The 14,926-nt window shown below is 38.8% G+C and overlaps 1 protein-coding gene across 3 annotated transcripts in view; it reads right to left on the bottom strand.

The window, feature by feature from the left end:
- Positions 1–14,926, bottom strand: part of swt1 (SWT1 RNA endoribonuclease homolog) — a 139,089-nt gene that overhangs the window by 45,437 nt on the left and 78,726 nt on the right. For all 3 annotated transcript variants that reach the window (XM_043699544.1, XM_043699546.1, XM_043699543.1), the window contains exons 11-13: positions 11,804–11,955; positions 6,080–6,249; positions 2,167–2,305 (exon numbers count right to left, since the gene is read on the bottom strand). In XM_043699544.1, the coding sequence (XP_043555479.1) occupies positions 2,167–2,305; positions 6,080–6,249; positions 11,804–11,955 (461 nt within the window). The remainder of the gene's footprint in view (positions 1–2,166; positions 2,306–6,079; positions 6,250–11,803; positions 11,956–14,926) is intronic.

A 14,926-nucleotide genomic window follows, 5' to 3' on the forward strand; every position in this document is an offset into this window, starting at 1 on the left:
CTATTGGGGGGCCTGTAGTAAACACCCAACAAGGTGACTGCTCCTTTCCTATTTCTGACTTCAGCCCATACTACCTCCAAAGGCAGATCCCCCTCGAACTGCCTTTCTGCAGCTGTTATACCATTTCTAATTAGCAACGCCACCCCCCTCCATTTTTACCAACCTCCCTAATGCTACTGTAACATCTGTAACCAGGAACCTCCAACAACCATTCCTGTCCCTCTTCTATCCACGTTTCCGTGATGGCCACAACATCGTAGTCCCAAGTACCGATCCACGCCTTAAGTTCACCTACCTTATTTCTGATACTTCTGATATTTCCTTGAAAGTGGAGTCGCAGGTAGATAGAATAGTGAGGAAGACATTTGGTATGTTTGCCTTTATTGGTCAGTGCACTGAGTATAGGAGTTGGGAGGTCATATTGCAACAGTACAGGATAGTGGTTAGGCCAATTTTGGAATACAGCACGCAATTCTAGTCTCCCTCCTATAGGAAGGATGTTGTGAAACTTGAAGATATTCAGAAAAGATTTATAAGAATATTGCCTGAGTTGGAGGGTTTGAGCTGTACAGACTGAATCGACTGAGGCTGTTTTCCCTGGAGCATCAGAGGCTAAGGAGTGACCTTATAGAGGTTTATAAAATCATGAGGGGCATGGATTGGGTAAGGAGATTCAGCTCTTTTCCCCAGCGTGGTGGAGTCCAGAACTAGAGGGCATAGGTTTAAGGTGAGAGGGAAAAGATTTAAAAGGGATCTAAGGGGCAACTCTTTCATGAATGGAACGAGCAGTGCATGTATGGAGTGAGCTGCCAGAGGAAGTGGTGGAGGCTGGTACAATTACAACATTTAAAAGGCATCTGGATGGGTATTGGAATAGGAAGCGTTTAGAGGGATATGGGCCAAATGCTGCCAAATGAAATTAGATTTAGTTAGGATATCTGGTCAGCATGGACAAGTTCGAATGAAGCATCTGTTTTGATGCTGTATATCTCTATGACTCAAAACAACACACACATAAAATCACATATCCAACACCACAGTATTGTTCTTTCTGCCTTTCTTAAAAATTTGGCTCGATTTATATAGTTCCACTGTAAGGCAGTGTAAGTCACCGTAACCTGACGATAATTTCCTTCATCATGTTTATTCTATAATCATTGACTACCTCTTCGTTAAAGGTTGGTCTGGGTTGACCACATTGATTTACAGAAAATTAGAAAGAATAGCCAGGGCACAATATTAACCTGATTAGTAAACACAGAAAGGCTCTGTTTAAATATTTGATTATAGTGATGATATTAAGACTTAAGACTTAAGAATACTTGAAACAGAAATATACTGTCTGAAATTATTCTAGCAGAAGCATTTATATGAGCGGTCAACAGACCATCATCTGTGATAGAATTAAAGACAGAAAGATGTGCATTCATATAGAAAACTATACAAAACATATTTCCCCTTCAGTGGCATAATCAGCAAAACCATACTGAAGGACGGGTAGGAATTATTTATTGGAGAAGACCGTAGGGTCATGGTCATTAAATGTATTCAAGGCTGAGGTAGAGAGATTTTTAAATCAGTAAGGGAATCAAGGTTGTGGATGAAAGGCAATGAAATGGTGTCAGTCATGATTCCATTGAATGGCAGAGCAGTATTGATGGGCTGCTCTTGAGTTTATGGTCCAAAGAATGATACATATACCATGATGTACAGCACAAAAATGCCTGGGAGTTACACTTCTGATGAAAATCTGAAAAAGATTATTCAAAAATCGAAAATATACCTAAAAATTATCAGTTTTTTGATTCCAGACTAAACATGCGCCTTTCAGAATCCTGGTCCATGAAAAGGAAGCACTTGCAATTGAAACATGAAATGTCCCTGAAACATTTCAACTGTTTGCAGACAGCTTAGAAGTGCCCACATAATAGCAATATTGCATGGATAAGAAATTTAGTAAACAGCACTAAGTGTTGCTTTGAAGTCTACAGCACGGTGACCTTAATCCAGCAGTAAATTGTGCTGTCTGTTATACAAAATAATGGGATTAAAATCAGACTATCACTTCAGAGAAGTGGCTGATGAACTTGCAGTGAGAGTTTCCGTCAATAATTACATCACGATCAACCCCTCTGCAACTAATGAAATTTGATGTCCTGCACATACCTGCTTGAAAATAATCACTTAACATTTCCACAGATGACTGCAAATTTCTTTTCACAATTAGGCCAAATACAGCAATCCAATGTTTCTTCATACATAGCAATAAGTCTTCTAAGGACCAAGGAGGCTTCACAAATAGTATCTGATGTCAGGATCAGAGAGAGATCACAGCAATTACATCATTACTCATTTAACTTATTATATTTAACCATTCTCCACACTTTGGTAACAGTCATAAAATTTTAAAAGTTGTACAATGCGATTACTTTACAAACTTTTAAATACTTAAACATATTTTAATATGTTACAAATTTTATAGTCCCCAACTTAGGAATAAGTCAGATCAAAACATGAATATCTGGAATGCTGCAGGCACAATTCTTTATCAGAAAGATAAGGCCTTGTACGATTCTGGGCTTAAAATAAAAAATATGTAGTACTAAATGCCTGTAATTTCTACTCGTCTCACTACACCTCTGGTGGAATCCCTGGTGAAATTCAATTTTTACAAATTATCCAGTAGTTGATTTTTAAAATTCTCTTATTATGCACAGGAAAAATGGAAGACGTTTTATAACATATCATGGAATTAAATATTAATTCAATTTCTACAGTGTCAAAACAAACAAAATTAATTATTCTGCATAAAATAATCATTTGATCATACTGACATTACTGACAAATAAAGTTATGCTATCAAAACGTTTTCATTTTGAATTCATCAGGACAGAAATGCAATAATACCAGAAGGGATCAATAATGTATACTGTATGTCATGAGGGTGCTCACTGGTTGGCAAGTTGACACTGACTGGTTAAGACTTGGCCATGGAGAATGCAACTGGGAATGTTTCTGTCCACAACATCTTTGTTCATTTCAAAAAAGGCACAGTGACTGAACATGTTTCTTTCTCCTACACAGGACAGGTCTCTGTGTATGAATATTTGTAGCTTCTCGAAAGCATGGCTACATTACAAACCCAATTACTGGCCATAATCTTAAATTGATTGGTCATGTAATTCTGAGAACATTCAGGATTGTCAGCAAATGCTGTCCAATTGCTGAATCATGTCTTATAATGGTTTCGTAGAACTTCCACAGTGCAGAGTCTGTACCGACCCTCCGAAGAGTATCCCACCCAGATCCAGCTCCCAAACCTAATCCTGTAAACCTGCATTTACGATGACTAACTGTCTTAACCTGTGTATCCCTGGCACACTATGGGAAATTTAGTATAGCCAATCCACTTGCCCTGCACATCTTTGAAATGAGGGGGGAAATTGCACCACCCAGGGAAAAACCACACAGACATAGAGACCATATTCAAACTTCATACAATCATCCCCCCAAGGCTGGATGCTGCAAAAAACTGGTCTATGTCACTTCGATACAGAAATAACAATAACATTTTTCTATAGCCAATGAACCCACTCTCTGGCACCATGAGGCTGCTGCAGTGCTAACCACTGAACCACAGCATTGACTTACTTGATCTAATCCCAATTAGGACTTCATGTTCCAATTTTGCAAGCATGGATTAGTTCAGTACAAAGGTAATATCACCGTATTCCCAGAGGACCTCAGGGTTGTGTTATTATCAGAATTACCTATCAAGCATCATTTAATTCATAAAACATTCTCATTCGAGTGGTAAACAGAAATGGTTAATTCTTCCTGTTGTTAAAAGTTTTGAGGTACCTTATCCTTCTGGAATAATTTGAGGTAGGCTAGGCACTTTGCAAATTAAAAGGTGACAACCTAAGGAATTCTGCCTATCACGGAAATGGGAAATATGGTACATGAATCCCACTGTGGGTTAATATCAAGTATGGAGGGGCAATGACTCTTGGGTTGGAGAAACATAGAAAATAGAAGCAGGAGTAGGTCATTTAGCCTACCAAGCCTACTCCACCATTCTTTAAGATAATGGCTGATATTCTAACACAATACCATATCCCCATTCAGTCCCTATTGTGTTGCATTCCACAATCTTACGAACTCCCAGAGTGACTAAGCTCTGAGTGAAGACATTTCTCCTCCTCTCAGTCTGAAATGGCCTATTTGCTTCTTGAGACCAAAACTCATTGTACCGAATCCCCACCTGGCAAGTGGAAACAACTTTCCTGCATGCAGTCTATCCAGCTTTTCACAATTTAGTATGTTTCAATTACATCTCTTCTCATTCTTCTAAACTCCAGTGAATACAGGTCTAGTTGACCTAGTCTCTCCTAATTCAACAATCTTGCCAACAAATTATCTCCGTGAACCTTTGCTGCATTCCCTCCACGGTAGGTTTATCCTAGCTTCAGTAAGGAGACCTAAGCTGCACACATTATTCCAGACACTATCTCAGCAAGGTCCTGTACAGTTGCAGCAAGACATACTTGTCCCTTTCCTCAAATCATGGTCAAGATATCATTTGCCTTCCTAACCACTTCCTGAACCTAAATACTTGCTTTCAATGATCAGCATTTAAGGAGACCCAGATCCCTTTGTACATCAACATTTCTCAATTTATCATTTAAATAATGTTCTGCCATTTTGTTTCCTCTCAAAGTGGATAAATTCACACTTACAAATGTTATATTGCGTCTGCCTGTATTTGCTAATTCGCTTATCTGTTACCTTGAAGCCTCTTTACATCCTCTCATTACTCACTACCCTATCTAGTTCTGTGCTGTCAGCAAACATAGAATCATAGAATCCCTACAGTGTGAAAGCAGGCCATTCGGCTCATTGACTCCACACTGACCTTCCGAAGAGCATCCTATCCAGACCCATCTCCCTAACCTATCCCTGTAACCCTGCATTTCCCAAGGCTAACCCACTAAGCCTGCACATCCCTGGACATGGAGTAATTTAGCATGGCCTTTCAGTTAGTACATTGTATCATTCACAGAAAGGACGTGTCTTAAGAGATGTGGAGAGACTCTGTAGGACTTGGAATCGGGAACTAGGAGAGGATATTTCACTGGAAACATGGGAAGATATATGGGAAAATGTAAAGAAAACCTCAATATGTAACAAAGCACAGGCCATGCAATTGAAGATTTTACACAGGGCTCATATGGCACCAGGGAGCCTAGCTAAGTTCAAGAGAGGAGCGTCTCCAGGTTGTCCCAAATGTAAAATTAGTATAGGCACTCTTACACACTGCTGCTGGTCACGCTGTAAGATCCGGAGATACTGGAGTGCTAGAGTAAGGGAGTTGAAGGACATCCTGGAAACCGAAGTTAAAGTAGATCCGGTATTTCTTATTCTGGTGTTGCCAAATTTGCCCTCTCTAGGGTAACACAGGAAGAGACTGTGTAACATTCTTACCCACTGTGCGAGGAAGAACATTTTAAGGAATTGGATGTTGGAAAAAACCCCCAGGTCTTAGGGGGTGGCACAGACTGGTGATGGAGCAGCTCCCCCAAGACTACCCAATAAATATGGTGCACCACAAAACAAAGCAGTTTTATCAGAGGTGGCAGCCCTTTCTAAATTATATTACATAGACTTAATGGCAATATTAATTAGGGCCATGACATAGCAGTGGGAATCAGTTTGGGCACTCGTGGGTCCCTGGGAGGGGGAAGCTAGGGAAAAAAATGCAGGTAAAATGACTGGTGCTCCCGGGGTAGGAGCTTTAATGGAGGTGTGGTGAGTGAAATAGAATAAAGTAATGTGATATAATTTAATTTAAACTAATTTGAATTCAACTAAATTTAATTTTTATTTTAATTGATTGTGGTTTAAGTTGACATGTTTGTTCTGGTAGTATAGTAGGTAGTTTATTATTAATAGTACTAATTTTTGTAATTTGGTATTTTTTTAATATATAGTTGTTTGTAAAAGATTTGAAAAAGTTTTTACATAAATTTTATAAAAAACATTCCCTTCTGTACAATCCATATAAAAATCCAACTTTTACCTCTGTCCAGAGATCTTCATATATTGTTTTCATCTCAGTTTCTAAGATGACTGACAAAGCAGTGCCTAGTGATTTCTCTAACTGACTGATGATGCTAGTAACAACCAAAGCTGACTCGGTTGCTGGTTGATGCTGTTTAGGAGACCTATTCAGCTCTTGCACACTGTTTACTGTAAGATAGAAAAAAATAATAAAAATGTCATGTAATATTTGAAACATAAGCTGAGATTGTTTATTCATTTCCTGCTAACCTATCAATTTTCACCTGGAGTAAGTTATTTATTGTTATATTTATACTTAGTTGTATAATTAATACACAGTATTTTTTTTTCTTTATACATTCACAGGATGCTGGTTAGGCCCATCCCTAATTGCCCAGAGGGCAGTTATGAGCCAACTACATTGTTGTGGGTCTGGAGTCACATGGAGGCAACTTCCTTTGTTGAAGGACATTGATAAAACAGATGGGTATTTTCAACAATCAACAATGGATTCATGGTCATCATTTGACTTTTAATTCCAGATTTTTATTGAATTATACCATCTGCTGTGGGGGGATTTGAACCCAGATCCCAAGGACATTACCCGAGTTTCTGGATTAACAGTCTAGCAATAGTATCAGTAGGCCATCGCCTCCTCCATGTTACGTTAGCCGGAATGTTAAACAGTAAACATAGAATCTTTTAAAAATTGCTACATCGATTCACCCTTCAAAAATGATGAATGTCACAATTTTACAGCTCGCTGTTCACAATTCAGTTGCCATGTTTCCTACAATATAATAATGACTACACTTCACATTTATCGGCCGTGAAGCACTTTGGAATGCCCTATAGTTGTGGGAAGTGCAATGTAAATGCAATTCACTCTAATGCAAAAGCTTCCTTCGTTGCAAACATAACAACACAAATAGTGAACTCAAGTGTAAACTACAAGAGTCATGGAGCAATTTCAAGCAAGAATGTTGAACGTTCAGTGCAAGAAGGAGAGGGTGATTTTATAGTCTTCTTTGTCACTTTCTGGATACAAATGCAGAATTTTTATTAGAATGGTAGAATGGTTAGAATGCCAGGCAAGTGCCAGGATTCTGCAAGAACAGTGTAGCTAGCCCCAAGCCCTAACATCATCCCCATACCCCTGCAATTATTTTCCTTTCAGGTGCTTACCCGAATCCTTTCTGAAAACCACAAATAAATCTGATTCCACTAACCTGTCAGATCATTAACACTTCCCATGTAGAAGAGATTTTCTGCATCACATTTTATACCTTAGCATTTAACATTTGCTTTCTCTGCTTCTGATGCTTCTTTCAATGGAAATGTTTTTTCTCTATTTAGACCTCCAAGATTTTGAACAAGCTATCATTCTTCACTCCAACCATCTAGGGAGAACAAATTCACTTTCTTGGATCTCACAATGTAACTGAAGCTCTTGATCTCTGGAAACATAATTGTAAAACTTCTTCTGCCCTTCCTGAAAGTACTTACAATTTTCTTAAGTATCATCTCCACAACTAGGCACAATATCACAGTGGAAGTCAAACCAATGTTTTATAAAAGTTCACCTACTTGCTTTTGCCCTATGACTCTATTGGTGGGACCAATAGAGTTTGCGCAGAGTATTCCGAGTTTAATAAGTAAGGGAAATTTTATATCTATTGTAATCTATAAAAAAAAAGATGGTGGTGCGAGCATGGTAGGGAATGTTAGGCCTTCTGACCCTGTATGCTCCAGGCCAGCCGCATCCTTCCCTCACTCTCTCTCTCCTTGTCCATCTTTTTCTTTTACTAGGAATCTAAAGTGGCATCAGAGGGTTGACAGCAGCAGCGTAGCAGGATTGAGGACTCCTGGCTTTGGTAAGCCCGCAGCTGGACTCAAAGCTTGATGCCTGGAGCAGGACTGTGGTAGGTCCACAAAGGGGTCTCAGTGGGTCATAGAAGTGAGGCCTTGCGTGGTCTGCCTGAAGGACTGTAATGCTGAGCTTTTTTTTCTAATTTATTCCTTAGATTCTTGTACCCTAGGCACTTTTGTAACTGAGATGGTGCCATAAGTGGCGGCTTGGTAAACTTTACACTGAACTCAACGTGAGTACATTTCCCAAAGAATCGGATTCTAATTCTAAATAACCTCATTTGCTGTTTCATTTCATTTTATCTTTCATGCTTAACATTTAACTGAAATTTACTGTTTAAATTCTAAATTTAAATTCTATGCAGAAATATACAGATGTTTCCAAATGGACAGCAGCTGAACTTCGCTGATTAAGAAATCAAGAGTTCAGAAACTGAAAACAACAAAGACTGGAAATCAGAGCAGGTCAAACAGCATCCATGAAGAGGGAGCAATGTTGAGTCTAGATGACTCTTTATCATAACAATTCAAAGATATTATGTTCCTGTTAGAGCAAAGGGTATGGCTAAGCAGAGAACAACGGATGAACAAAGATATTGAGGTCAATAAGAAAGAATCATGTATTAGATAGAGTCAACTGCGATCAAATGAATCACTTGAAGAGTATAAAGTGTGTAGGGGCACTCTTAATTGGGAAATCAGGAGGGCAAAGAAGGGATATGAAATAACCTTGACAGATAAAGATAATCCAAACAGCTTCTACAAGTACATTAAGAGCAAATGAGCAATAAGAGAGAGAATGGAGCCCCTTAAAGATCAACAAGGTCATCAATGTGTTGAGCCTCAGGAAATGGAAAGATGTTAAATCATTTCTTCATATCAGTTTTTACTGTGGAGAAAGAAATGGGAGCCAGAGAACTCAAATATTTTGAAAATAATTTGAAAAATTCACATTCAAGAAGAGGAAATACTGGAAGTCTTAGAAATATAAAGGTGGATAAAACTCTAGGACCTGATCAAATGCATCCCCGGATGTTGTGGGAAGTTAGAGAAGAAATTGCGAGGCTCTAGCAGAAATATTTGTTTTATCCATAACCACAGGTAACACGCTGGAAGACTGGAGGGTGGCTAACGTTGTACCTTTACTTAAGAAAAGCTGTAAGGAGAAGTCTGGAAACTATAGACATGTGAACCTGTTATCAATAGTAGGTAAGTTGTTGATTCTGAAGGATAGGGTTTACATGCATTTGCAGAGGTGAGGACCGATTAGTCCAGGGGTAGTCAGCGTGGTTTTGTGCAAGGGAGATCATGTCTCACAATCTTGATTGAGTTTTTAAGAGGACGTAACCAAAAAGATTATGAGGGCAGAGCAGCAGACATTATTTACATGGAGGTTGAGCTGAAGACACTGTAAGACATCAGGGAGAGCGCAACACCCTATTTTGTAACAAGAGACTGTAACATACTCTAGGATAGTTTCTTCTGAATTGGTCAGCGCAGCTGAAACAGATAAGGGGATCCAGAGAGCAGTAATGCAATAGCCTCAGCCTTTGCGACTGTTCACTAGATTTGAGGTTCTTTCATCATTGTTCGGATGAGAGCGAGGAATGCAAAGTGGATGGGTTAACTAGCCTTGGCCACTGTGCTTTAGGAAACCATTCAAGTCAGGATAGCATAAATGGATGTAGTGGTAGTATGGCACTGTATACAGAGGAGGATTGATAGTATTGACAGCAACAGGAATGAGAGTTCAAAAGACTGCATTGCTTGTCCAGTATCCAGAGTTTAGGACATCTGCTCAAGAGTGGAGAGGAACTTGCACTTACACACAATCAAGTCTCTTAGTCCCAATGACATCCATCAGAACAGGAAAGAGGTTCAATTTAGTCAGTACAAGAATTTAGTTATTTACTTGGGAAGCAGAACCTCAAAAGGTACTAGACTGCTGTAGACTGCTCCCTGAACAATGTGTAAATTGGCATAATACCAATAAGATTAGAGAAATGAACACATGACTCAAAAGACTGGGATAGGAGAAGTGGATTTGGTTTGTGGGGTACTGACACCACTACTGGGGAAAGTGGGGATTCTCCAGTTTGGACTGTCCATACCTAAACTTTGCTGGGACTAGTGTTCTGTGAAACAACATAACTAGGGAAATGGAGGGGATGTTAAACTAAATTGTGTGGGCAAGCAATCAAATTTGAAAACATGGGATAAACCGAACAGTAAAGCTAAGGTAAGAGAGAAAGGTTTTAATAAAAACGATAAACATAATAAATTGTAAACTGTAACATTAAGTGAGAAGGAATACAAATCGAGCAGTAAACCAATAGGTAAAGTGAGAGAGTACCAAAATAATAAAAGGATAAAACTAAAATCTCAGAATTCGCATTCAAAACAAGTGAACCAATAAAAGTTTTTTAAAATCTGACACCCATTACTGAGACATGAGACTAAGATAGGACGACATAAATTGCTACCTGGATACTGAAGGGTATATGACATTTCGGAAGGACAAGGTGCTAGGAAAAGGTGGAGGGGTAACCCTCTTAGTTAATGATGGTATTAGAGCAATAATCTTCTACGTAGAGAAGGTAAAAAATGTTCAAGATATTACAATAGGAGGCAAAGGGTTTTCTTTTTCAGTTAGATAAGCCATATTGTGATCTTGCTGCACTATTCAACTAACTCCACGAACTAAACTGGAAACTCATGTTAATCTATAAAACTGCTTTGTGAAAGTTTTTTTAAATAGTGTTTGGGATCAGTTGTATTCAAAATTAATTATAGAATCCCTACAGTGCGGAAAGAGGCCATAAAGAATGAGACAAGCACACAAGGGGCTGTAGAGGTTAGTTCATTACCTATATTAAGCAGAGATAGATTTTAAACAGTAAAAGAATCAAGAATTATGGGGAAAAGGCAGGAAAGTGGAGTTGAGGATTAAGAGATCAGCCATGAACTCATTGAAGGGCAGAGCAGACTGTCTTCTTGTCAAACACTGTTCAGGAAATAAAATGAGAGAATTGTTTAAATGTATGGAAACTTAGTCAATAATAAAAGACTGGCTAAATTTTCAGCTGACTTTTCATTAAAGTAGGATAGAATACCCAAGTTCCGATCAAGAATCTAACTATAAATGTTATTTCTTATTTTCAACGGTTGTGAATTTAATTGATCTTCACCTCTTATAAACTGTGCAATTCCAGCTGTTCTTAGGATCATCATATCCCAAGTTACTTTGCAGAGGAATAAATAAGGACAGCAAAAGATAACTGGGAAATGGAGATGGTGGTAGAGGGACAATCAAAAAAAGGCTTTGAAATGTTTAACAATGAAAAGAAGGGAACTTAGGCACGTAGTTTAGGAAGACAATTCCCGAGAACTGGGATGAGTGAAGTAATACCTCTCAAAGTGATATTCATAGAAGAGAATATTGCTCTTCATTGTCACAGGGTCAAAATCCTGAAACTCTCTTCCTAACAACACTGTGAATATCCTTCAAGATGGCAGCTTGCCACCATCACAACTAAGAATGGACAATAAGTGACAGTTTAGCCAACAATGCTCGGATTCCATGAATAGATACGAATACACAATAGACCAGGGTTAGACGAATCAATGAAGCACGATGAAACAGAAGGGTGGAAGTTGCCGAAGAAGTGAAGCCATGGAAGTTACAGAAGATGAAAACAAGGATGCTGAAATCAAAATGCTGAGATTCAACATGCCAATGTCATTCATTAAAGACGGGAGCTTCAGGCAACTAAACAGTAGTACCATTTTGTCAAACAGGGTAGTCAAATTTTTGGGATCTTTAATTAGGCCTTGAACAAAACAATATTCAGTGAAAGATAGTATATTGACCAACCTGACAGAGATTGATTGAAGGCACTAAGGTCCTGAGTAGTGTTTGGGGCATCATTGATGAATTTCATGTCACTTAGTTCAGTTAAGAGATCAACTTTTCTTACAGCCTTGACATTGCTTACCAGGGCTTTACTGCAAAGGTTTTTATCATCACTGCAGAAGATAAAACACATATTAGCAAAAGGCTTTGTCCACAGAGACACTGTTATGGAATATTTTTGGAATTGGTTTCAAGTAATTGATTAAATAATGAGCATATTTTTTATTCACAACATCCCATCCACTACCCCCCCCCCCCCGCAAAAGGCAGACTTCAGAAATATGATGCAAGTTCATAACACTTTGTTACATGGAAATTCTGCTGGCAGCCTGTACACTGTGAACATTGTCATGACAGGGCACACTGTTCCAAGGGGTTACAATGTTTGGTACCATCGAGCAATAGGAGCAGGGCTTGTTTCAAGGTTTTCAAAAGGTCACTAAGGGCAATTCAAAGGCTACAGGCAGTTGGAGAAGAAAAGGACAGATACAGAAACAAGCTCCATGCAGAAAAGTACTGTTTAGCTGAACTGCTGAAAAGGCAACTGAACATAGTTCCTGTAGTTGGAAACAAAGTGAAAAGTCAAAAGCTGTTTGATATTACGGTTTGATGCTCTATTATGAGTCTGGGTTTTTCAGACTGCTTAAGGAAAGGCAAAGTCATGAACTGCCTTCAGGTGACTTCAAAATAACACTATTATACATCATTGCTATATACTGCTATATATGTTATACAGGGACACACTAGGTTCTGATTTATACTTACACTACGAAAGAATTAATCTCGTGTTCACACCCATTTTGTAGTCTGTGTTTCTTCCAAAGAGTCACGCTCTGGTGTGTCTTAGACTCTCCAAAGTTCTACTGTGTTCCAACTCTATCCTCACTGTGCTAGTTATACCCATTGATGTGTGGCTCATCACTGCAAGGATGCTGCAGGGTCCTGAAGGCCTTACACAACACCTCTCAAGTTCCCACCTTCACCCCGCCTCATAAACACTTACAGTTACAAACATTCTCAAATGAGCCAATTTAGATTACCTTTTATAACATTAATTATACATAGTTCTCATGTTTTCAATTCCTTTTTAAGTCTTTGACTTAATTCATCTGTGTTGATAAGTAGTTAAGGAAAGTCTACAACATGTTACAGAAATATTTGAGGTAAAGTTGGTTCTCTTTCTTTATTTTTGTTGACTTTCATTAGATTAGAGATTGAATCATTCTGGCTGAAAGAATTTGGTGATGTAATTGTCAGAACATATGAGAACTTTGAGCTGGTTATATTTCTACTCCATTACTAAAGTCAAATACGATTGTCAGCCTAGGAACAACAGTATTAGCCCATCCATGTGTTGCTGCACTTCATCTGAAGGTAGTCCCCTGTAGTATTGACTTATTCAAAGGTCAGTTCTAAAATAGGAATGTATCTCTTGGATTTGAAACAATTTGATTTGTTCCTTTGTATATTCTTCAAACTGCAAAATGTCTTCAAGAAGTGACCTCTTTCTCTACAATGTGGACACATGACAGAAGACTGGACACTATTGTCTTCATTGATGTGGGGTTCTGGAACTAAATGTGATAAGATACTATGGTATGAGATTGCTTCGGGTTTCCTATAGATGTTACTATATGCTATATGTTTTTGCGATGAGAGGTCTGATTCCTCTAGTCAGAATTCCAAATCAGCTTTAAGTAGTCAACACACACTGTAGAAAGTTCTGCATTATATTTAACTTTTGTTGTATTATGGTTCTTGAACAGTTTCTAAACTCTATAACCACAGTACTTCGATTGTTTGTTCAACATTTAGATCTTGTTTGATTAAAGAAACCCAAAAACTCAATTACCTAAGGTTTCAATTGACAATTCTATCGTAAATGAGCATCCATTCTAAGTTTCCATAGTTACAGACTCAGACAGTGCATATCGGTCATGAATGAAATTATCTACAGATGGTCCTGCAAGATGAAATCCACTACTGAAGCATGACTTTATCACTGTTGTATTTGTTCTAAAGTGAAATATTGATCAAAAGTGAAGGGTGTCAAACAAATTGCTTCTGATTGATCTGTTGCTTGTTCTACAAATAATCTGACATCCTTCCCACGCAGTAGAGAAGGGTGCTAACCTGTGCTGCATTTGACTTAGTTTCCAATGCTGAAACTGATCAAAATCTTAGGTAGTGTGCTTTCCAAATCTGTCAATTCACTCATCTATCAACTGGATCTCCAAGCTTAATTTTTTTTTCTGGTGGAAAAATTGACTGTGAATTTCTTTTGTACTATTTGATTTTTGATAGGCATTTGAACGTGTTGATTGTTTTTTCAATTTGGCAAAAATATAGTTAGGCGTTTTTCTACACTCATTTTGTCATGTTGATTCAGAGCTTTTGATTAATTTGCTTTTGTAAGATTATTCTATAAGTACAGGTAGACAAGCCTTTATCCAAAATCCCGAAATCTGAAAAGCTTCAAAGTCCAAAGGTTTTTTGTGAAGGTTTTTTCTCATTAACAAGATTGCTTGGCATGCAAACAGTTAACATCCAAGGAGCAGGAGAATCCACGTTTCAGGCATGAGACCTTCTTCAGGAATGAGGAAAGTGTGTCCAGCAGGCTAAGATAAAAGGTAGGGAGGAGAGACTTGGGGGACGGGCGTTGGAAATGCGATAGATGGAAGGAGGTCAAGGTGAGGGCGATAGGCCGGAGTAGGGGTGGGGGCAGAGAGGTCAGGAAGAAGATTGCAGGTTAGGAAGGCGGTGCCGAGTTTGAGGGATTTGACTGAGACAAGGTGGGGGGAGGGGAAATGAGTAAACTGGAGAAATCTGAGTTCATCCCTTGTGGTTGGAGGGTTCCTAGGCGGAAGATGAGGCGTTCTTCCTCCAACCGTCGTGTTGCTATGGTCTGGCGATGGAGGAGTCCAAGGACCTACATTTCCTTGGTGGAGTGGGAGGGGGAGTTGAAGTGTTGAGCCACGCTCAGATTTCTCCAGTTTCCTCATTTCCCCTCCCCCCACCTTGTCTCAGTCAAATCCCTCAAACTCAGCACTGCCTTCTTGACCTGCAATCTTCTTCCCGACCTCT

Source organism: Chiloscyllium plagiosum, chromosome 11 (genome assembly GCF_004010195.1).
Source record: "Chiloscyllium plagiosum isolate BGI_BamShark_2017 chromosome 11, ASM401019v2, whole genome shotgun sequence".
Taxonomy (NCBI): domain Eukaryota; kingdom Metazoa; phylum Chordata; class Chondrichthyes; order Orectolobiformes; family Hemiscylliidae; genus Chiloscyllium; species Chiloscyllium plagiosum.